Genomic DNA, 22,833 nt, shown 5'->3' with positions numbered 1-22,833 from the left:
ACAAGTATATTGATGTTTGGTTTTAAGCTATTAAAAAAAGTGATTTTCAATTGAAAAAGATTTATGTTTGATTTCAAAAGTAATCTATTTGAGTAGTTAATTAAAAAGGACAAAAAGTATTATTATTAAAGACAAGGGCAGGTTCGGCATCAACAAAGGAATAAATTGAGGGCAACTCTTTTGGGTGATTTCAATGTTCTAACAAGAATCACATCTCAACTACCTATTGAAAAGATTTTTTCTAAAATTAATTTCAACTATCTGTCAAGCATCAATATTTGAAAGGAAGGTGATTTTTATAACAAAGAATGTCATTGGCTATACCCAAAACACTTCCAAACATGCTTTAAGACAATCGTTGGCTATGCAAAAATCACTTTCAAACCTAACTTTCTTCAGGTATCAATATCACATCTTTGTTAAGTAAAGAGCATCTTTAACTATGTTCTATCTCATTCTAGAAAACTTTTATTCACGGGTGGGCTTAATTTCCATTTCCATGAGAACAAACAATTTCAAGTTTAAAGTAAAAAACCACACAAAAAAAGAAGGAAAAAAGAAACAATAGAAAGGGCAATTAAATTGAACTTTTGCTTCTTCTATATAAGAGACAAATTATTCAACTGTTGTGAGATTAAAAAATTTACATACCAATAACCCCTCAATATAAGTTCGAGACTTTCTCGACTAAATTACTCACGAAGATCAAAACAGACGGGTAAATAGCCGATTTTCAATCAGTTCCCGACCAACTTCACATGCCAAGATGCATTGTTCACATCATTCAACAACTTCGATGTATACATTTACAGTGAACAAAATTTCAAAAGAAAAAAGATCATAAAGAACAATTAAACTATCAAATGAAATGTTAATTGCTAGCTATTGATTGAAACTTTAAAGTGATCATCAATAAGGAGACAATGCCATGTAAGATATGGAGTAGAGTACAAACACTACTTGTATGATCTTGCGAAGAACATCAACTAATGGCTCCTTTTTCATTCTCTTTTTCACTCAAATACATTGAAAACTACAGAGCAGGAATTTAGAGTTTGTAAGAAGAATTAAGAAGAGGTCGATAGTAACAGAGGAAAAAAAAAAGGCTCAAACACAAACAAATTACATAATATTCAACATCAACGCTACTGCCCTCGCTTTGATCATTGTGGATGGGTTAAGAAATACAATACACGATTTCAATGGTTACATATGTTCACCTCTGCTATCCTCCTCATTCATACCATCTCCCCCATGTCTGCAACCATGTTCACAATAATTTTGATTATAAAACAGAAAAGGTAGAGAAGTTATTTGAAGTTTATCTGCATTATAACTTAAAACGAGACAGTAAATTAGGGAATGTTTGGCCCAAGGAGTTATAGTTGGGAGGAACGCTACTCCTTGTTTACTCCTCCAAAGGAATTTGTGGGCTCACGACTAAAAAAAGGTGAATTTTATGTTGTATTAACTCCTTCCACTATGAGCCTAACAAACCTAACAACTTCACTCCTTGCCCTCAACGTCTACCAAAGGGTTAAGCTTCACTACTTGTTTGGTCCAAGTACAACATTCCTTGGAGGGTTGAACTTGACTCCTTGTCTGGTTTAAGGACTTCTCAAGCCCTATGACTAAAAAACATTAGAGTAACTCCTTCTACAATGGGCCCCCATTGACGTCACAACTCCATTCCTTGCTCCAAATACCCCTGGAGGGTAGATGGGACTGAGACGGACAAAATTTTGAAGGAAAGATGCATGGTGGTTATAATGAAGATCTGAGTTGTTTGTTTAGAGATGTGATTTAATTTTCTTTTGTTCCCTTTTGTGTTGGTCAAGACCGAGGAACAAAGGTACTAGTGTCTTTCTTCTGATAAGAATACTCAAAGGAGAAAACTCCTAGGTTGCTTTACCTTCTTTTTATTTGGTGCTAGGCTTAGACGCAGTTCAATGATAACAGAACTGGCCAACTCCACTTCTTCTCTATTCTTTCGTGTATCCAGTTTTCTTCTTAGTACAGAGATGAAAGATTGTGCGGGTTTGAACTCTAGCTTCAGACGGGCCATTGAGATTTAGTTTTAAAAAATTAACCTTTTTTAGGGTATCCGTTGGAATTCTTTCCTTTGTTGTTGGAATTCTTTCCTTTGTTCTAGATATTTTCCTTGTTAGAATCCTAGAATAATTATGGAAAGATTATGGGAATGTTTTACTTTTTTACTGAATCTTTTTCTTTTTTTATTCTCTATTTATTCTCCCTTGAAACCTATTGTTTTATTCATTAGAAAATAATAACAACAAACAATCGTAGTTTTTCTCTCGGTACTCGGATTTCCACGTAAATTGGTGTGTGCTCTTTGTCTCTCCTTTCAATAGTATCAATTGTTTAGGGACTTCTTGGTAAATCAAATCTAATACAATATTAAAAAAAAAAATCAAATCCAGTTATCTTTACCAAATATTTATCAACTGGGAGATTTTGTTAGTCGAACTTTTTGTAGAGAGAAAAATAAGGGGGGTTTTCAAGTTCACAATCTGAATGGTAATCAACAAGCTGAGCTAAGGATTGTGTTTTTCTTTTTCTGGAAATCAATTGTTGAAAAAATGAAGTCATCTAAAAGATTTAAAATTTAAGTAAGATTTTGGTATAATATTTGTTTAAATTGAAACAATTGCATAATACTAGAAAAGCTTACTAAAGAATCTTGATATAATCTACACCAAGATGTACCAATAAGGCTCAATAGGTTAGAGAAGTTAATTTTTAAACTAAACCTCGGTGGTCGATTTCACCTTAGAAAAACTAATTGAATGAGTTTTCAAAAGAGACTAATTTTATATGATGAAAACTTTGATGTGCTATTCTTTTGCATTTCCCTGGGTCTTCTAGGTAAAAGTCTCTTTTTGGTTAAATTTGTAATTTAGTCCCTCGAATCCTAGGTTTGTGTACAGTTGGTACTAAACTCCTTGTAAATCCTTCAATTACCATTCAGGGTTGTGCATTGTGTTTCAATCAAATACGCAGTGATATCTTAAATATTTTTGAAGAAAGGAAAAGAAGCACAAAAATGCAAACAATTAAACAGTCATAGTTTTCTTCAGAAAGAGAAAGCACAATAGAAGGCAACTTTTCGAAATCAAAACATACCGCCAAGATGATGTTAGGTTTCTAGCTTTTCGATCCAGTTGCAGATTTTCCAGTGCAGCTGAGGTTCTCATTACATCTTCGGGAAGCTCATTGCCATCATATCTCCAACTGTATTCATCTTTTCGATAACCAGACATCGAAGACCCTACCCTCCTATCTGAAAGCCTAAATCATCACGTGAACAGAGAAGAGGAAGTAGATAAGCATATAAGAAGTAGATCCATGCCATGACTTACCAGATGCCTGTGGACCAGCACTGGGCCTGAAATAAATATACAACAAAATTAGGGATAACAAAAAGAAAAGTAGCAACAAGTAGGTAAGGTACATTCAGGCATGTGTTTACCTTCCTAGCGGAGGTAAACCCCCTGCAACAGATGACGAAGGTCTCCTACTGTTTCGAGAATCGTGACTAGACATTGAATCAGATTCTGAAGTGGTTATTCTTCTTCCGGGACCCCTTGCTTGAGATAAATTCTGTATTTTTTTAGAAATGAACAAAAAGATCAAGAAATTGCCAGAAAAAAACAAATAAAAAACTAATAGAAGTTTGAAGGTCACGGTTAAGATACCAGAGGAATAAAGATATAAAAATTTGTCTAACTTATTAATTCGTTCTCTCCTTATTGACTTGTGATACCCAGTAGAAAGGGATAGCAGACATGCAGTGTTTTCAAATGCCCAAGACGCACTAAGGCGCAATGGCCCTCTGAAGCCTAGGCACAAGTCGCATAAAAAGGCGTGGCCTTTTTTTGTGAGGTGCACTACATATGAAAATACTACATTAAAAGAGAGGGTAGTTGGAGTGGAAATATGGAGAAGAATACTCTAAACACAAGAAATTTGGCACTTAGGCTTAGAAAACTTGATTCTTTTAGTTGATAAGGAAGGAAAACCCCTAATTATTACGATTTTTAAAAGTAATGAAAAAGCCCCAAGGCTCAGGGCTTCACAAAAGGTGTGTGCTGCGCCTTATTTTGTGAGCCTCGCCTTTCCAAGGCAAGACACTAAACCTGTGCCTTGATCCTAGGCACACCAAGAGGGCTTTTTAAAACACTGTATACACGTAACACTTTTTGCCATAGAACACTGAACAGTAGTGTGGTATTTTGTAAGAAATCCCGTAAATTAATAAAGCTAGTGGCTATATTGATGAGGGCAATAACAAACCATCATAAAACAAAAACAGACAGTAAGATTAGTACGTCCACAGTTTAAGAGGTGCAACACCATCTAAATCACAGTAAAAGTTACTCTGTCAAATAGAATAATTAATTTTTTAAGAAAATCGAGATCTTGCAACCTCACATCTGTCAACTGAAAACAAGTAAAATGGCAGTCTAAAAATAGATACTAAGGCAACCTAAAACAAAAAGGCCAACATACCTATTATACAATTAAAATAATAACAATTAACAATAACAATAAATGCTGATATAATAGTAAGTAAACATGTACCATCAACAATTCAAATTTAACATAAATCAATCATAACAGAAGTCTATCATGAGATCCAACCAACCTCAAACTTCAAGAATCCCTCTAGAACATCCAAGAGCAACGGTCCACTATCTCCATTTCTGTTAAGATCATATCCGTTTTTACTACTAAATTCCTTCAATTCAGATTTCCAAGAATCTTTTTGCTGCAAAATTACAAGACATTAGACGTCAGGTCATACAACTTTTTATATCCTTTTATTCTCTCTCTCCCTACATATACAAGGGGTTTTGGGTCCTATCTTCTCTCTCTTTTTTTATGAGAAGGTTGGGGGTGTTGGAGGACTTGGTACACATAAAGGGACAATGTACTTGATTACCATATTGCACTCCGGGAGATAAACTTTCAGAGTGTGGTTTAGCTGAGCCCAATCTAAATATTCACATATTAGAGCAGTAAGCAGCCTCCCTGAAATCAAAATACCAAAATGTGGATGTATATATTACTTAAGTTGAATTGGCGCATAATCTAAGAAACACAAATACAAATACGAGACATGAATATGACATGACACGGATTCGACAACTCGTCATTTTTTAAAAGTCTAGGACACAACACGACAAGGACATGTTTATCAAAATATGCATTTTGAAAAATATATATCATTTTCATACCAAAAGAAAATTCGAAAGTAAATGGGTTGATGCATTTATATGTTTAAGAAACTTAGTTTATGTATTTCACACCCAAAACTAATCATTATTGTCATATATGTGTCTTTTTAGTCTACTCAACAAGTGTTCTATGCCTATCTAAATACATTTGTTGTCCGGACAAGTGACTGACTAAGAAGCACTAACACTCCTTAGATGGCCAAGCATCAGTGTTGGACACGTTTCCCACACTGACATGCCCTAACACATCTCCGACATGCCAGCTGGCATGTCGATTTCCTTTTTTTTTTTTAATTTCGGACATGGCTCCAACACGGCCAAGAAATGGCCCATTAGTCCGACCCAATGGCAATAATTATTAGGTTTGTTCTTTAAAATTTTCTCTTTAAATGAAAAACTTCACACACTCCACCTTCTCTTTTCCGATTCTCCCCACCAGGCCACCAACGCTCTTCGCCCTAACCCTCTCGCCAATTTTCGGTCGCATGAACTTGTCCAAGAAGAGTTAACATCATCTTTTTTCTATTTTATGGTTCTAAACTTGTTCTTTTGATGTCTTTAATTGGAATTAGTGTTATGTACTATGTTTGTAAGCATGATATATATTTAATTTCTTTTACTAAAAATGGAATGTCCCTGACGTGTCATGTCTTACTTTTTTGAAAAATGGCATGTCGTCGTGTCAGTGTTGGTATATGTGCTTCCTAGGTGACCGATAAGTGTTCAATAAGTCTTGGAGTGTCCAAGTTTCCAACACGTGTCCAACAGACACACTAGCCAAACTAAAGTGTCCATGCTACTTAGATGATGATAATGATAATAATAAGGAATCGAACTTCCATTGGGGGAGGGGGTATGGTACAATGGTAACCTAACCAAAAAGGATCAAGCCCCAAGAAGGACCCAACTCAAGAAAGGGGCTCCAATCAAGTACAATGAGACCTAATTAGTAATTATGAAAAGACTTAAGAGAAAAATAAAACCTAACAAAGGAGATTTTAGTTGCTCGATGCTTTTTAAAACATAGAACAGAAGTGCATACAAAATCTAAACTAAATTAGTTCAGCCTTAAGAGAAAAATTTTACTTCTTAAATTTTGTAACTTAAACTGTCTACAAGGCAACAGAAAGCACTTCAAGTAAGTACTTTTCATAGATAATATTCAAGAGGAAAGAAAATTATTTATTATCGAACCTGATGGTGAAGCATGAAGCTGCTTTGCTCGATCATTGCAACTACCAAGTAATGCTGGTGGCAATCCATCATCTTTCTCAATAACACGATCCTCTTCTTCAATTGCCTCGAATACACTAGCTCTAAGTTCAGCCTGGTATATAACCAAACGAACAAGAAATAAGAAAAGAAAGGGGAGAACAATGTCCTATGGAAAGGCCAATTGAGGAGGAAATGTCAGTGAGAATTGAAGAAAGAACACAAAATTTAGAGGTGGGTGAACATTATCAAATATTCCTTCAAAAGTATCAAACACTAAAGACCCCTAACATCAGATCGATGCCAAAGATATCTTAAGAATAAGACGATGGAAGATACAAAACAAGCAGTAAATGCTTCTCAACCAAACCAAGATCCAAGGGGAGGATGACTCAGTGTTTCCAAGTAAGTGTATTTTAATTACCGATATCTTAAAACTCAAATAATAATAATAATAAGAGATAGACAAAGATTCAGTGTCCTCCATCCTACGTCCTTGTAAATCTAAAAGTAGAAACCAAACCCTAGCTTTAACCAACCACATTTAGTGTCACCAACCAGCAGCACAAGAACCCCAAAAAATCGAAGAAATACAGTAGAGAGAATGAGAATGAGAGATCTGTAAAAGGCATAAGAAACAAAATTTGAAGGAAAAAACAACATGAAATTCAAATTTTAAAAAAATAAAAAAATAAAAATAAATTACACGGATCTTAGCGAGGACGCCTTTCTTCTCGAGAGTGCGAGTGACAAGGGTCTTCAAATCCATCATTTCTCTGGTATAATCGTCCATGTTTGTGCAATCCTTCGGCCTGGGAGGAGAAGGAGCGTAAGAACATCAACTATGGAGATGTGGGCATCAAATAGGGGAGAAGAGCAGAAGAAATGGGGGAAGATGAAAGCAAAGCCAAAACAGAAAAAAGGAGAGCGTGTAAAAAGAAAGAAATGAATGAATCTTGAAATCGTGATCGTCACTGTTTCGGAGCTGTGGGTGTGGGCTCCATTAAAGCCTGCAGTTTGCTTAACCTGGGCCGTTCCACTTTCCTAATTTGGGCTTTTCTGGGCCTCAGGCTCAATACTTCGAACCTAATTGAGCTGTTCCTCTTTCGTCATTCAACTGTGGGCTTCAGGCTCAATACTTCAAATTATAACTTCAAAAGGGGGCATTTTCGTCAATTGACAGTTCTTTTTACTCTTTGGTAGGTAGTTTTACTTTGGAATTTTGCGCCCCATTCCAAATAATATAAGTTTTGTTCAGGGGTTTTTTCAAAAATTAAAAGAAAAACTATTGAACAAAACCGTTAAAAAAACAAATTTTAGTACACTTCATTTTTTGTAAATATTTACTGTAAAAAATGTAAGTTTTTCCAATTTATTCTATTTTAGGGATGGATTATAAATAAGGGTTTTTTAAAAAAAGTATAATAAAATAGATAAAAATATTAGAACAATTTCAAAAACGAAAAAAAAAATTCACACACCCACAATGAAAAATACAAAAAAACTTGTGATTAATTGGCTTCCAGCACGCAACTATCATTCAAATTTGATATTCTTACTAGATTGTTTAAATAACTTGGGTAGTCAAATCCTTTCGTTCAAATTTGGGTGGCCAAATTTAAATCAAATCGATCAAATCTAAACAACTGTTTTTCAAATATAAAACGTACCAAACAAACTATGAAAAAAATCGTTTATATTTGGCTACCAAAATTTAAACAATCAAATCTAAACGAAACAATTGGACTATTTGGAACAACTAAATAAAAGTTTGAAAAAAAAAACATATCATTTGTATTTGGTATGCAATTTTGAAATGTGAGACCAACTTTTAAGAAGTAAAATCTAGCTAAGTGTTTTGAAATTTGCGTTTTGGATAAGAGGGGTGCTTTGAAACAAGACTTCTCGACAAGAAGTTGCCATTTGAGCCAATCCGCGAAAATGATTAAGTGATAAAATTTTATATGATTTAAGTATAAGTTTTGCGATGAAGAAGTTAGTTCACGATGAAGTTTTGAGGGAAAAAAAAGATTTGTGGTAGGACCTATAAGTCTAAACGTTCACAAGAAAAAGAGTTTTCGCGAGAAAATGTTGGATAGTCTGCAAAAGGAGTTATTGCTTTAAGACCTTCAAAAGATACGTTTAGTGATTAAAGTCAACGTGTAAGATTAAAAAATTTAAGCATGACCAAGATAAATAATAATTTTACACGCGTAAAGTTTTAAGTAAAAGTTGAGAATTGGACACGAATTTGAGGATGACTAATCCATATTAAATAATAGTATAAATAAATGATTGAGTCATTAAATAAGCACGAATATTAAAAAAAAAAAAAGAGCTAAAGTGTTATTGTTTTTATCTTGCAAAAAGAGGAAGAAAAACAAGGTGTTGCACGAGAGACTAACATCATCGCTGACTATCAGAATCCAAAAATTTTGCTATAATTTGTAAATATTTTAATTTATTTTGCTATAGTTTAAAATGCCCAAAATAAAACATTTCATATAATTGAAATACTAAAATAATTGTAAAAAACAAAAAAAGTAATTAAAATAAGTCAAAACTAAAAACATAAATATAATATATATATATATATATATATATATATATATATATATATATATATATATATATATATATATATATATATATATATATATAGAATTTGGCATTTTTTTTTTAATGTTCTTAGGTAAAATTTTGTTTGATTTGTAATAAAACTATATATGTATATATATATAAAATTTGTTTGTGGAGATTTTGATAGAAGTTCGACAACGATCATTGAGATGGTGGTTTGAGGTGATCGGGGTAAAATGATAATCAGAGATTGGCGGCAATGGTCATTAGTGTTCAAATGGTGGTTTGGAGTTTTGAAAGAAATAACGTATCTTTAAAGAAACTTCTAGCTTAGGGGAGAATCATCTAGACCTTAAAAAGTAAAAAAATTCCAACCCTATAACTCCTACTTATAGGGTTGTTTGGTGGGGTTTATGGGTGAGTCTGATTGATCCATGAACCAAACTCATAAGCTCAACCATATGGATTTGGAATGACTAAAAAAGAAAGAAAGTTGGCTTAACATTGACAGAGATAGTTGTCAAAGGTTGGTTGGTTGGTGAGGATAGTTGAAGGTGTTGATAGGATTGTTTCATACAAATGAGAGAGAGATTAACCATTAAACTCAAAACATTTATTTTCTCTAAAAGTTGGTTTTAGGTGTTTATTTAAACCACATAATTTTATAAGTTCATTTTTTTCAAAATTTTATTTTAGATGGGTGCGAGAGATGAAATATTTTTTCAAAAAAACCTATATTTTAATTTAATAACTTGACAATGCAATCCAAACCCACATTTTTGAATCGACTAAACTTTGGATTGTATTCAACTCGACTTATACATATAAAATTGTTTTTCCAAAATGTTTTTAAATAACACTACATTTGCAAATATTGTAGTTTGGGTTTGGGGTTGTGGCTGTGAAAATTGGATATTGAAAAGTAGACTACAACAAATAAAATGGTTAGTAAATGAGATGTTAAGAATCAATTACACCTAAAATCTTCTTCTTCTTCTTTTTTAGTTTATTATCACTGTTCCAACCATCATTCTTAGCATAGAGTGGCAAATTACGCGGAACTTTCGGACGTCAGGAGAATGCTTTGATTTGAGATTCCGAAAGTCATTATTACAATTATTAATTAAAGAAAGCCCTAAGTTTGCGTGGAGCTCAGAGTTTAATCTTCAACGCAAATTCTCCATCTCCCGAAGGTAATCTCATTCCCTGCTTCCATCTCCCTCTTCCTACCCATTCCTCCAATCTACAAACTATCCTCGATTTCGGTCTGCTTTCATTATTCCCTTCCTACTATCATCACCAATACAAAGTACCTATTAGATCTGCGTTTCGGTACTCTTCGCATCTCTGCCTTTAGGATTACCAATTTCTTTCAATCAGCTCTCACTATGTTTCTTTCGAGGCACACCCAAGTTTTATTCAAGTTTCAGTTGTTGGTTACGGATCAGTTGTTCAAATACTGGAATGTCTTTTACCAATTCAATCCGATTCCATATCAAGTGATTTTGGTTGGTTATATGCGGAATATGTTTGCCTAGATGGGGGGTTTATGCTTCTTTTGTTTTCTTCCTTTTAATTTTATCATCATTTTTGTCTTCTTTGTTCATTTTATGGGATGAATTGACAAGTTTTTGCGTGGATACCAGATTGTGTTTGGTTACTCTTGGATTTAATAACATTATGCCCGAAAGTTCTCTGTGATATAGGGTTCATTGTTTTAGGTTTTCCCTGATCCAATCTTGACGCGTGGATCGTCTGAACTTTTGTGGTTAAAGTTTGAACATGAGAGCTTCTAATATGTTAGGATGGGCATGCAAGATTTAAGATTTGGATGCTGGTTTTATGATATTTTCGCGATGGAACTGTGCTGCATCGCTAATTTCTTTAGTTTTCGCTTGCAGATTAATTGGTTATTATGACAGACGTGTCGTCTGCTATCTTGCACATTGAATCTTTTTGAAGAATACTAATGTGTTAGTATCCATACGCTGCAGATTTCGGAAGTTACTTCTCAGAAGTTAGTAAGAATTTGTGTTGGATTAAACTGATAAAAGATCAAGAAACTGTGTTGAGCCTCTGAGGTCTTGGAATAATGACCCTTATTGAAAGTGAAGAGGTGCTTAATATTCTTCTTTGATGTTTTCTGGATTTTGAAGATCATACAAGTTTCTTCTTTATATGGTTATAATTATTGTCAGTAAATGTCTCTTATCAACAAAAAAAAAACAAAATATTGTCAGTAAATGTTCTATTGGCACTATGCAGGTTCGTTTTAAACGCACTGGGTTGTCAGCTAGTGATTATGATGCAAGTCTTCCTATCAAGAAAAGGAGATTTCCGGTAGTGCAGTTTCCTCCATCTCCGTCTAAAGATTTACCCTCATTCCATTCAGATGGAAATTTATTGAAGGCCGAGCAGCTATCTCCTCCTAAAGTATCTTCTTCTAATTGCAATGAAAGTTTAATAAAGACTGAGCAGCCATCTTCTCCTAAAGAACCATCTTCTTTTAATAGCAATGAAAGTTTATTAAAGACGAAGCAGCCATCTCCTTCTAAAGATCTATCTTCTTTTAATCACAATGAAAATTTAATAAAGACTGAGCAGCCGATTCTATCTATGTCAATAGTTTCAAGTTCTAGTGTTGTCACAAGTTCTGCATTGTTGAATAATGACCAGAACAATGTTTCTGAGGAGAAGAAAGGAAAATCTGACACTGATTCATGTTGTGAGGATATAGTCCAGAGCGATATTGGCACTGCAGGAGTCAAGTTTCAAGAACCCACTTTGGGAGGACATGATTATATTAGTTGTTTTGATGAATATGAAGGTAAATCCTTGGTAACTGTAAAACACACCATTCGTAAATCGCCAGAGATCTATGGGGGGTCAAACCGATCGTCAACTAGCCTTTACTCTGATCCTCTTGCTGGTAACAAAGAGGAAGGAATTGATGTAAAAATGCCTGAAGAAAATTGCAGCCCTCCAATATGTGAAGTTGGAGGAGGAGCTGGAGTATCGGTAGGTTTGAACTGTCATATGGATCTGAAATTAGTTCCTGAAAAGAGTGATTTGAATTTCCTGAAGCAGAATTCTGTGGAACCTGTTTTACTGGACCTCTCTTTAAACAAGCATGGAAGTAGCACCCAATGTGTCAAAGATAACGTGGGGTCTGATTGTGATGGTCCTCTTTTGCAGTTGAACAGGGAAAAGTGGGATCTTAATACCTCAATGGAATCATGGGAGGGTTGTACTGGTGGTGATTCACCTGTAGTGCAGATGTCTGCCACTCAGACAAATACAACTATTGAAACTCATGCTTGCCCATCTGAAATGGTTGAAAGTGACAGTCCATGCGGAAAACAAACACTTTTAGATGGTGAAGATAAAGGCAACTCTATTTATGATTGCATGCCATCAAAAGAAAATCTTGATTTAAGTCTTGATTCATCTTATCTGAAGCCTGTGCAGCCTGTGCTTGAAGAAGACCCTTATATTTCTGAATATGAATCAGATGGAAACTGGGATATAGCTGAGGCTGTTGATGATGATGATAATGATAATCATTTAGAAGAAGACTATGAAGATGGGGAGGTTCGGGAAACATTGCAGGAATCTGAAGTAGAAGTCCTTGCATATGAGAAAAGAGAAATTGAGCCTTTGGATCATGCTGGTTGTGATGACAAAAAGATCAATTCCATTAGATTGCCGGATCATGAACTTCATGCTTTAGGCCCTCTTGAACAGGAAACTAAACCAGAAAATCTGGATCTTAGAAGCGAAGACGATGTTCGGACTACAACTAATAGTAAATCTTATGAGCAAGAAAATGAAGATCTTTGTGTGAAAGAATTGCATGCTGTAGAGAATACTATTAGTGGGGATGTAAACAAAGCTGTGAAGGTCACAGGAAGAGGCCAATTATTTCAGTTTGATAAAAAGCACAACTTTGAGGCACAGGACACTGCTGATGAAATGGTTGATGAGGAACTAATTCCTACATTTTCTCAGGGTGAGGTGGAGAATGCTGTAGCAGTAGATGTAGTGCAGAATAGGGATCTAACTTTGCCTACTGTAAAGGAATCTGTAAACGAAGATGATGCAAAGGATATCAATGGAGGCACTAGAAATAGTCGGATAATTAATTTTAATAGAGCATCTATTGATTCAACTCCCTGTAAGGAAAAATCTAGTTTTTCCAGGTCGGTTTTATCACATAAGGAAAGAGAGTTTGTACCCAACATGGCAGTTGAAGGAGCAAATATGCAACCTCAAGAAAGGTGATTATCATGTACTCGATTTCTTCTATTTGTTTTTCTTGTTAAACTTGTTTAACTGCTCTTAGTTCTTTGTTTATCTTGACATTTTTTTTGCTAGAGATGACGCTTACAGTAATATTACCAAGAAAATTTCTATAGACAAACGCGAGGGTCAGCCACCGTTGATGGGTTTTAGTCATAGAAGAGGGAGAAGTAGCAATAGGCTGGACCACCGATCCGAGGAATGGGATTTTGGTCCTAACTTTTCTCCCGAAACATACAGTGAACAACAGATAGATTACCATGTTCCTGGTCTTGATCAAAATCGATATAAGATTACACCAGACGGTCCATTTGGTGGTGCTAACCGACGTGGTAGAGAATTGCTAGAGGACGAGGAACCTTTTTTTTTTCATGGGCCGTCAAGGAGGAAGTCACTTGGAAGAAGACATGGTCCGAATGTAGGTGGTGGAAAAATGGTTTACAAAATACCTAGAGATTTTAGTCCAGGTAGATGCATGGATGAAGGTGGCTCTTTTGATCGACAACATGGTGAAAAGTTCTCTAGGAATTTTGCCGATGACACAGTGGATCTGATGTATCCACGACCTCAACCTCCATACGACATAGACAAACCTTTCTTCCGGGAAAGAAGGAACTTCTCATTCCAAAGAAAATCATTTCCAAGAATTGATTCTAAATCTCCAGTAAGATCCCGGGCTCGCTCCCCAGGCCAATGGTTCTCTTCAAAAAGATCTGATAGATTTTGTGAACGTTCTGACATGACACATCGAAGGTCTCCAAATTATAGGTCGGAAAGGATGAGATCTCCTGATCAACGTCCTATACGTGGGCATATGCCACCAGGCAGAAGACAAGGATTCCATTTCCTTTCAGCATCTGATGAAATGAGGGATGTGGGTCCTGCACCTGACCATGGCCATATGAGGTCTATTATCCCTGATAGGAATCAGACTGAAAGATTACCACTTAGAAATAGAAGCTATGATGCTATAGATCCTCAAGGAAGGATTGAAAACGATGATTTTTTTTATGGTCCTCCTGTACGCTTGGGTCAATTGACTGGGTACAATGATGGCGTACCAGATGACGACGAAAGAAGATTCAATGAGAGACATGAACCGCTTTATTCTTTTAAGCATCCATTTGGTGATTCTGATGGTGAGAGATTCCGAAACAATAGGGAGGATTGTTCTAGGCCTTTTAGATTTTGTCCAGGGAATGACCCAAGAATTTCATGGAAGAGAAGGTAGCTGTTGGGGAGAAAGATTGAGTTAAAGACCTCTACCAAGGGAGAGGATTGCTTTAGAGTGTTTTTGGTAGTGATTTTGGCATACAATTTTTCTCCAGCCAAAATCACTTTTACACACAAATATGATGTTTGGCAACCTAATAAAAGTCATTTTAGAAAAATATGAAATCACTCAAAATTGATTTGGGAAGTATCAGCTGGCTAGTGATTGTGGAGGGTGATTAACCGGGAATCACCATTCTTATTTTCTATAGTTTTTAGAATACTCAAAATACCCCTTCATTTAATAATTTGAAACTCCATCCTCTCTAGTCCAGCTACTTCAACTGCCTCTCAACCCGCTCCCGCCATCTCATCGTTCTGAACTATCGTCTCTTCAAAGATTTGTGAGGCATCAGTTAGCTGTCCTCTCTCCCTCGTGATTGCTCCTCAATCTTGCAGGTATTTATTTTGGAATAGTTTTGGTTTTTCAATTTCGTTTTTTTTATCCTTTTCCAGTCTATTTTGTGATTTACTTGTATATTGTTGGAATCTTGAGTTATGTGTGTGTAAATGGCAAAAAAAATTTGATTTAAGATGTTCACTGATGTTTCATCCTCTTCAATTTATTTTGTCCTTCCTTAGGACTTGTGGGGTCTTTTTCCTTATTTTGTGTAATGTTTATCAGAGGGAGGGTGTTTGATTATTCTGTTTATTTCAATTCAAATCCTAACTCTGTTCCATGCTCTACAAATTTGTTTTTCAAATGCCCGCAATGGGGAAAATTTTTAGTTTGAGTTTGTGGGAAGGCTATATTTTCTTAACTCTTCACAAACAGAGTACTTTCTCTTCGTTTCTGGTTCACTCCTATTTCATAGATATGTTTTTTGCTTTCTTCTATCTTGTGTTGTGTTTCTTGCTTGAATATTAAAATCGAAATCTGATACTCATTTCATTTTATTTCATTAGGTTTAGAAGTTGAGCATCGTTGACAATTAAGTGAATATGCTTTCATTGTTAAAGAGGTTCAAAGCTAAATGCCTTCCTCCAAACACTATATATAACTTGGAGATGGAGTGATTCAAAAGGATGTTGCTGATACAATTGGAATTCTGTTTCTGGAAACTATTTTTGAAACAATTTTCGGATCCCAAACAGTTCAAATTCTAACAACTTTTTTTTTTTTTATATGTTTTCCCTGTTTTTAGAATTAGAATTTTATATTTTAAAAAACAGAATTATACTAAATACATATATATAAAACATTTTAAAATACAAAATGCCGTGCTATAAACTCAATTAATTTTTTTAATATAATATGTATTATTTTAATGTATTATAAATTATATAATAATACAAATTAATAATTATATAAACTTTTATGGTAAATTACAAATTTAGTCGGTGGTTTTAAAAGGATAGAATTTAGCCTATGGTTTTAAAATGATAGAATTTAGTGTTTTTGTTTGATATAAAATTATAGAAAATAGTCTCGCTCGTAAAAACTATTTATACGAAGGTTGTTAAATCATAAGAACTATATATGAAGTTTTATCAAACTATAGGCTAAATTCTAACTCTCTTCAAACAAGTAAATTAACACATTTTAAAACATAAATTGTAGTCATAAATAAATTAACAAAAGTTCAATGTCACTAAATTTTGAGATTAGTTTTATGATTTATAAATATATAATAGGAACAGATTTAAACATCTTAAAACTATAATCTAAAATTAGAATCTGTCACCAAACACATATATAAAAACATAAATTATAATTATGCGTTCATTGAATTTCTTAATTTTAAATCGACCATGCACCTAAATGTTTAACTTCTAAAAATAACGAAAGAAAATACAATGGGGATCATACCTCAATCTCAATTTTTTTTTTTTTTTTTTTGTTTGTGTTGAATTCCAATTTTCTTGACGTAATCTTTGATGAACAAATTGTTTGGTTTCTTAAAAATGATATAATAATTCAGATTAAAACCAAAGAGTACTACTAGAGATTGAGGATAGACTAGAACCTCAAAAGATGAAGAGACCATCAAGACAACATTTGAAGCTTGATCGCGAAAAATGACAAGCTAAGACTAAGGCCAAGGTTAAGGTCGAGTTCTAGAGCCCTCCTTGGAAGACATAGTTGATGAGGATTCAAGATAAGATAGAAAGCATTGTGAATGTCAAAGAAGTTGAAGAATTTGATCTTTGAGACATTGATCAAGCAAGTGAACCCTCCGTTTACAAAAGATATCATGGTAGCTAAGCATCCCCTGAAGTTCCAAGTACCAACCAATACATCATATGATGGAAAGAAACACACAGTAGAGCATGACACACATTTTGGATGTAACTTCATAAAGTATTTGATCTAATTTGATCTTGAGCATTCTCTTCTACCTTAATAGGATCAACTAGAAATTAGTTCAGAAAACTGATGAGAGGATCAATTAGGGATTGGTTCTGAAAACTAAAGAGAGGATTAATTGATTCTTTCAGAGAACTAGCTCGAACCTTTGGTACTCAATTCTTAGGTAAGAGAGACCAACACAAGTCAAAAGTTCATTTACTAACAATTAAGCAGAGGCCAAATGAAAGTCTATAAGCACATGTTGCACGATTTAATAGTGACACACTTCAAGTTGATGGATATACTGATTGGTATAGGATATGGATCGTGGGATGAGAGACTCCTTTGATTGACCAGTAAAAGAGAACCTAACACTTATGTTGAATTCCTAACTAGTGCATAAAAGTATATGAGTGTAAGGGAATTGGTCAAGTTGAAAAAAGAGGCACATGAAAGTGGAACTAGAGTAAGTCACCTACATGACCGAGACTACATTGATGAGAAAAGTTCAAAGAGAAGAAGGTTGGAAGAGTGAGGCCTACCTAGACCCTCACCTTAGCTTATGTCACCTCATCATGGACCAACAAATGAATGCGGAAGATTTCAAAGGCAGAGCTAACCTTGCAAGGCCGAGCCTAACCATAGGAAGGCCAAAACTGAGGTTGGTCAGGAGACACCTGTGGTCGAGGTGATCCATAAAACAGTCAAGGTCGAGGCTACCACAAGACGACAATGACAGAAGATAACGACTATTTTTTTCCAATTAGTATTTATTCAACAAAAACAAAATGGTTGTATCAAGTCTCAAGAAATTGATTTTCACCTTTCTTGAGATGATGCACAAATCTTAAAGGAGTCGATTTTCATCTTTCCGACAAGATCGCCACCTCACTTCTCAAGAAATTGATCTTCATCTTTCTCGAGATGGTACATAGATCTTAAGAAAATCTATTTTCATCTATTCAACAAGATTGTCACCTTACCGCTCAAGAAGTTGGTTTTCATCTTTCTATGCATAAATCTTAAGGGAATCAATTTTTATTTTTCTAACAAGATTGCCACATCACCTCCCAAAAAACCGGTTTTCATCTTTCTCGAGATGGTGTACAAATCTTCAAGATTAATCAACTAGGACAATAAAGCATTGTAGATTAGAAGAAGTTATACTATGAAGTTAGACAAAGCCTCAAAACTCGACATGAAGGGGACTAATGTTATGGGTGATATTTGACCAAACAGTATAATTGACATTTAGAATCAATAAAATCAGGCGAACGCATGATATGAAAGAGGGAGAACTATTTCGTTAAATTGTAAATTTTCAAATAAAAAATATAATTTAAAATAATTGGGTACACTAATAATTAGGAACCAAATATAGTAATTCAAAATAACTTTTAATTAGGGGCTTGTTAGGAGTAGGATAAAAATGAAACTATTTATAAAATATAACAAAATTCTCGAATAGGCTATAGAGAGTTGGATGAATTTTGTTATGTTTTTTAAATAGTTTTAATATTGTGCTATTTTCGAAAACACCTCTTTTAATTATGTGAAAATGACTTTAGCAAAATTTGGAATTAAACTTAGTTGTGGTTTGGTACAATTCGGTTTTTTGAATTTCTGTTTTTGAAAATTAAGTCTACATACCCTACCTTCACCAAAATTTATTAATTTGTCATCTACTATTTTAACAACTTTTTTAAAAAATAAACTCAAATTTTTTTTAAATGTCGAATGGTTATGAATGGATACGCTATTTCTACCTAACCGAAAAAAAAAGTAGATTTTAAAATTTTGATTTTGAGTTATGAAATTTGGATAAAAATTAAATTATTATTATGCAAATCATAGTAAGGAGTAGGAATGAAAATGTTTAGTTATGGTTAGTGGAAATTTGAACTAATACCGTGAGTTTTAAGGAGGTACAACCACTTAAACCAAAGATATAGAATATAGTAAAAAAAAAAAATTATTTAACATATATTATAATTTAACACTACAAAATTAATATTAGAATACAAATGTATTGGGAATGTGAGGGGACATGCTCGTGAACCCAATAGAAATGTATTGGGAAGGTACAACCTAATCTCATTCGTTACTTCCATCTTCATCCTACGGATTCCGAATCTATATAATAATCCTCCATTTGGGCTTTGTTATGATTTTTCTTTGATTCTTCCCTTCTTACTCTCTCTTCCCGTATCATCAGCAATTCAACCACCTATTAGATCTGCGTTTCGGTACTCTTCGCATCTCTGCCTTTAGGATTACCAATTTCTTTCAATCAGCTCTCACTATGTTTCTTTCGAGGCACATCCAAGTTTTATTCAAGTTTCAGTTGTTGGTTACGGATCAGTTGTTCAAATACTGGAATGTCTTTTACCAATTCAATCTGATTCCATATCAAGTAAGATCTCGTGCTCGCTCTCCCAACCAATGGTTCTCTTCAAAAAGATCTGATAGGTTTTGTGAACGTTCCGACATGACACGTCGAAGGTCTCCAAATTATAGGATGGAAAGGATGAGACCTCCTGATCAGCGTCCTATACGTGGGCATATGCCACCGAGCAGAAGACAAGGATTCCATTTCCTTTCACCGGCAGACGAATTGAGAGATGTGGGTCCTGCACCTGACCATTGTCATATGAGGTCTATTATGCCTGATAGGAATCAGCCTGAAAGATTGCCACTTAGAAATAGAAGTTATGATGCTATAGATCCTGAAGGAAAGATTGAAAATGACGAACATTTTTATGGTCCTGTACGTTTGGGTCAATTGACTGGGTACAATGATGGCGAACCAGATGACGATGAAAGAAGATTTAATGAGAGACATGAACCTTATTCTTATAAGCATCCATTTGGTGATTCTGATGGTGAGAGATTCCGAAGCAACAGGGAGGATTGTTCCAGGTCTTTTAGATTTTGTGCGGATAATGACCCAAGAATTTCATGGAAGAGAAGGTAGCTTTTAGGGAGAAAGACTGAGTTAAGGATCTCTACCAAGGGAGAGGAGATTGCTTTAGACTAGTCCATTCTGTTAGTTTAAGTTAGATATTTGTAGGTGATATTTTATGGTGCAAATGGGGCTCTCTCTCTCTTTTCATAATTGCAATTGTAAAAAATTCCATATCTATGCAGAAGAGTATGGTTATCATGTGCCATTGTGACTTCAAACTGACTAAACCCCTGAAAGTTTTGTTCCTTGAATCGTTAGGATCACTCGTATGATCGGGCCATGGATTTTCAGTTGAGATGGGAAGTGTATATCAAGTTGGGTTGTTTCCCAATAAGAAGCTAGAACACTTTACTTTGGCTAGTGTGTTCGTGTTCGACACATGTCAAACACTTGGACACTTGATGGACACCTATTGAGCACTTGTTAGTTGTTAGTGCAGTAAGTGCATTGGATTGGACATACATAGAATACTCGTTAATAGACTAAAAAGATACATATGACAATGATAATAACTTCTTAGTGTAGAATACATCAACCTAAGTTTTTTAAGCATCAATGCATTTACTATGAATTTTTTTTACTATAAAGATGGAATATATTTTTTAAAAACAACTTTTTTTATAAACGTATCTATTTGTGTCCGTGTTCTAGATTTTAAAAAAATGTTGTGTCACCATGTCCATGTCTCGTATCTGTGTCCGCGCTTTTTAGGTTACCTTAATCTCTACAATTGTTTGAAAAAGTGTTTTTGAATTTGACGGTTATTTCTAGAGCATGAGGAAGCACAAGGGAATGTCTCTTACAGCATTATTTTATTAAACCAAGTTACAATTGAAAAATTGCCAAAAATGGGACATATTCTAGGGTGTTAGGGATTTTTTAGATTACTTTTTTTAAAAGAAGAGTTTGAGGACAATTTCAATGTGAAATGCCATAACTACCCTCATAAAAACCCTAATTTCATGCTTTTTCTTTACCTTCCTCCCCACTAATTTTTCCTTGGTAAATGGTATACAAGTGGCTTGAAAGTTGACTCTTGTTCCCCTCCCCATTCTTGCTCTTATTCTTCACCTCTTCACTTCTATGCGATCTTCTCTCTATCTCTCTTGTTCTACCACATCACCTTCGAATAAAAGGTGAAAGGAGGCGTTGCAATGTGACGAAGGAGTTCGAGCAATGTGACAAAACACTTTCGTTTGGTTACTTATTGATGTTTGCTCCATTGTTGTCTAGATCTAGATTTTGTGTAAAAATTTGTGAGAAATATTGGGGTTGGGGTTGTGTTCTTTGAGTCTTATTGTTCGACTGCGAAGAAAAAGCCGCGAGAAGAGATTTACACTATTCGATTGCCACAAGAAAGTATGCTTCGACATCCCAATGAAAAGAATATGGAAAGGTAATGTACACCGTAGTAGAGGAGAATATTACACTAGAGTAGAGTAGAGGAGAAAAAATGAAGCGAGAAAGTTCAACTTTTCTTTCATTGCACAAGGACAACAAACAAAAATGAGTTTTTGTTGTCTCTATGTTGAAGAGAATGAAGAGAAGGGAAGACAAAATTAATTAAGGGCAATTTTGACATTTTATCCTAAAACTCAATAATTTCAAATTCCACTCTAAAAATCATTTAATCCTTTATTTTTGGCTTATTTTTCACTTATGAAAAATTTTCTTAAGCTTGTAATACCATGTTCAAATGTAAATACAATGAATCTTTTACTCTCTTAATCCATTCTTTTTTGTAAATCTCGAATATATATTCTAATAAAAAAGTTAATCAGTATTTCACGGTTATAAGAAAGTAGTTTGCCTATGAGAGTAACTTATTCAAAGATATATTATGATCTTCTAAAAGTAAAAGTTTAAACATCCACATGTTTTCTAAACGGTTTCATAAACAATTTCAAATGTTTAATTGTTTCAAACAAAAATATAGAAACAATTCCATAAACATTTCATTTAAATAAAATAAACTTTAAAACTAAAACTTCCTAAAACTACCTAATTAGAGATATTCAATTTGAACGTTTCAAGTCGCAACAACTTCATGCTTGGCTAAGATGCAAATTAAATGATGACATAACTCGAGGTTGAATTTTCATCATTTGTGTTTGGTAGACATATTTTTTCTCTTGTTACGTTTATCCATATATAAGTGATTGCTCTTCTTTAGAAGACTTAATCACTTTATATTTTGAAATATTAAGAGAAATCACTCCCTTTAGATATGATTTTACACAAATGTTTCAAAAATTTATTTATTTTCTTAATTAAGATTTCCCTTCATAGTACCATTTTGACATTCACTTCAATTATAAACAAAGTTGATTTTTGAAAAATATATAATATAATACCATAATTATATTAAACCACGTTTATGTTCTATTTTATAACTTTCATAATTAATATAATAAAATATCTAGATTTATATTTGCATTTAATATTAGAATATCATTTATTGGAGATTTAATTTTAAGATGGTATAAAGTTGAATCTAATATGCTAATGTTATATTAAATAATTTCTACAAATTGACTTTATTCAATTTCATCTCCTACTACAAAATCAAAATATTCTTCGACCTTTACGATGTCGTGCATTTTTAACCAATCGTTTTGGTTTGGTCTTTCTTGTTTTTCCATCTTTTCATCTCATACAAGTATATAATTTTTTTCTTTCTTATTTCTTTCTCCTTCCTATTTATGTAAATTTTGTCATATATAATTTTTGTTTAATTTTTAGTTGAGGTGTTCGGTAAACAAAAAGTACAATGAATGTATATTCATGTCATTTTCTTCAAATAATTTTTTCATGTTATTAAAGTTGTTTCTTAAATCTGTCGTCAACCGGACACCTATTATATATAGCTATGTTATTTTAAATGATTCATTTAAGTACATATTAGTTTCATTACTATTATATATAGCTATGTTATAACTCTGTTATGTGATTTATTA

At 33.9% G+C, this 22,833-nt stretch overlaps 2 protein-coding genes across 7 annotated transcripts; one reads left to right on the top strand and one right to left on the bottom strand.

Annotated features, from left to right (window-relative positions):
* Positions 1-864: 864 nt before the first annotated feature.
* LOC101221954 (protein TONNEAU 1b) lies at positions 865-7,418 on the bottom strand. Of its 2 annotated transcripts, none has more exons than XM_004149773.3 (8): positions 7,177-7,418; positions 6,453-6,585; positions 4,964-5,052; positions 4,667-4,789; positions 3,491-3,621; positions 3,381-3,406; positions 3,145-3,301; positions 865-1,258 (listed from the first exon to the last, which is right to left on the bottom strand). In XM_004149773.3, exons 1-8 carry the CDS (start codon positions 7,261-7,263, stop codon positions 1,207-1,209), a joined length of 798 nt encoding a protein of 265 aa, XP_004149821.1. In that variant the 5' UTR covers positions 7,264-7,418; the 3' UTR covers positions 865-1,206. The 2 variants fall into 2 exon arrangements, with proteins under 2 accessions (XP_004149821.1, XP_011655337.1); XM_011657035.2 differs by having other exon boundaries at positions 3,145-3,289.
* Positions 7,419-10,087: 2,669 nt separating this feature from the next.
* On the top strand, positions 10,088-15,746 carry LOC101204567. 5 transcript variants are annotated; one of them, XM_031885505.1, is made up of 4 exons: positions 10,088-10,243; positions 11,045-11,166; positions 11,316-13,327; positions 13,425-15,279. In XM_031885505.1, the coding sequence occupies exons 2-4, from the start codon at positions 11,143-11,145 to the stop codon at positions 14,578-14,580; spliced, it is 3,192 nt and encodes a 1,063-aa protein (XP_031741365.1). In that variant the 5' UTR covers positions 10,088-10,243; positions 11,045-11,142; the 3' UTR covers positions 14,581-15,279. The 5 variants fall into 5 exon arrangements, 4 of the variants coding, with proteins under 4 accessions (XP_031741365.1, XP_031741363.1, XP_031741366.1 ...); XM_031885503.1 differs by having other exon boundaries at positions 10,089-10,243; positions 10,952-11,166; XR_004216714.1 differs by adding an exon at positions 15,528-15,746 and having other exon boundaries at positions 10,094-11,166; positions 13,425-15,020.
* The last annotated feature ends 7,087 nt before the right edge of the window (positions 15,747-22,833 follow it).

This window comes from Cucumis sativus, chromosome 5, assembly GCF_000004075.3.
Source record: "Cucumis sativus cultivar 9930 chromosome 5, Cucumber_9930_V3, whole genome shotgun sequence".
Lineage (NCBI taxonomy): Eukaryota > Viridiplantae > Streptophyta > Magnoliopsida > Cucurbitales > Cucurbitaceae > Cucumis > Cucumis sativus.
Note: the sequence above shows the minus strand (reverse complement) of the source record. Positions and strands in the feature narration are given on the sequence as shown.

Bases quoted from the DNA above. Each gene is read 5' to 3' on its own strand.
- LOC101221954 (XM_004149773.3), bottom strand. From the start codon at position 7,263: ATGGACGATTATACCAGAGAAATGATGGATTTGAAGACCCTTGTCACT. The intron at 4,790-4,963 runs GTAATCAAGTAC...GTAATTTTGCAG, and splicing joins ATCTCCCGGAGTGCAATATG to CAAAAAGATTCTTGGAAATC. The intron at 1,259-3,144 runs GTATGTTTTGAT...ACATGGTTGCAG, and splicing joins AACCTAACATCATCTTGGCG to ACATGGGGGAGATGGTATGA.
- LOC101204567 (XM_031885505.1), top strand. From the start codon at position 11,143: ATGACCCTTATTGAAAGTGAAGAG. The intron at 11,167-11,315 runs GTGCTTAATATT...GGCACTATGCAG, and splicing joins CCCTTATTGAAAGTGAAGAG to GTTCGTTTTAAACGCACTGG. The intron at 13,328-13,424 runs GTGATTATCATG...TTTTTTTGCTAG, and splicing joins AATATGCAACCTCAAGAAAG to AGATGACGCTTACAGTAATA.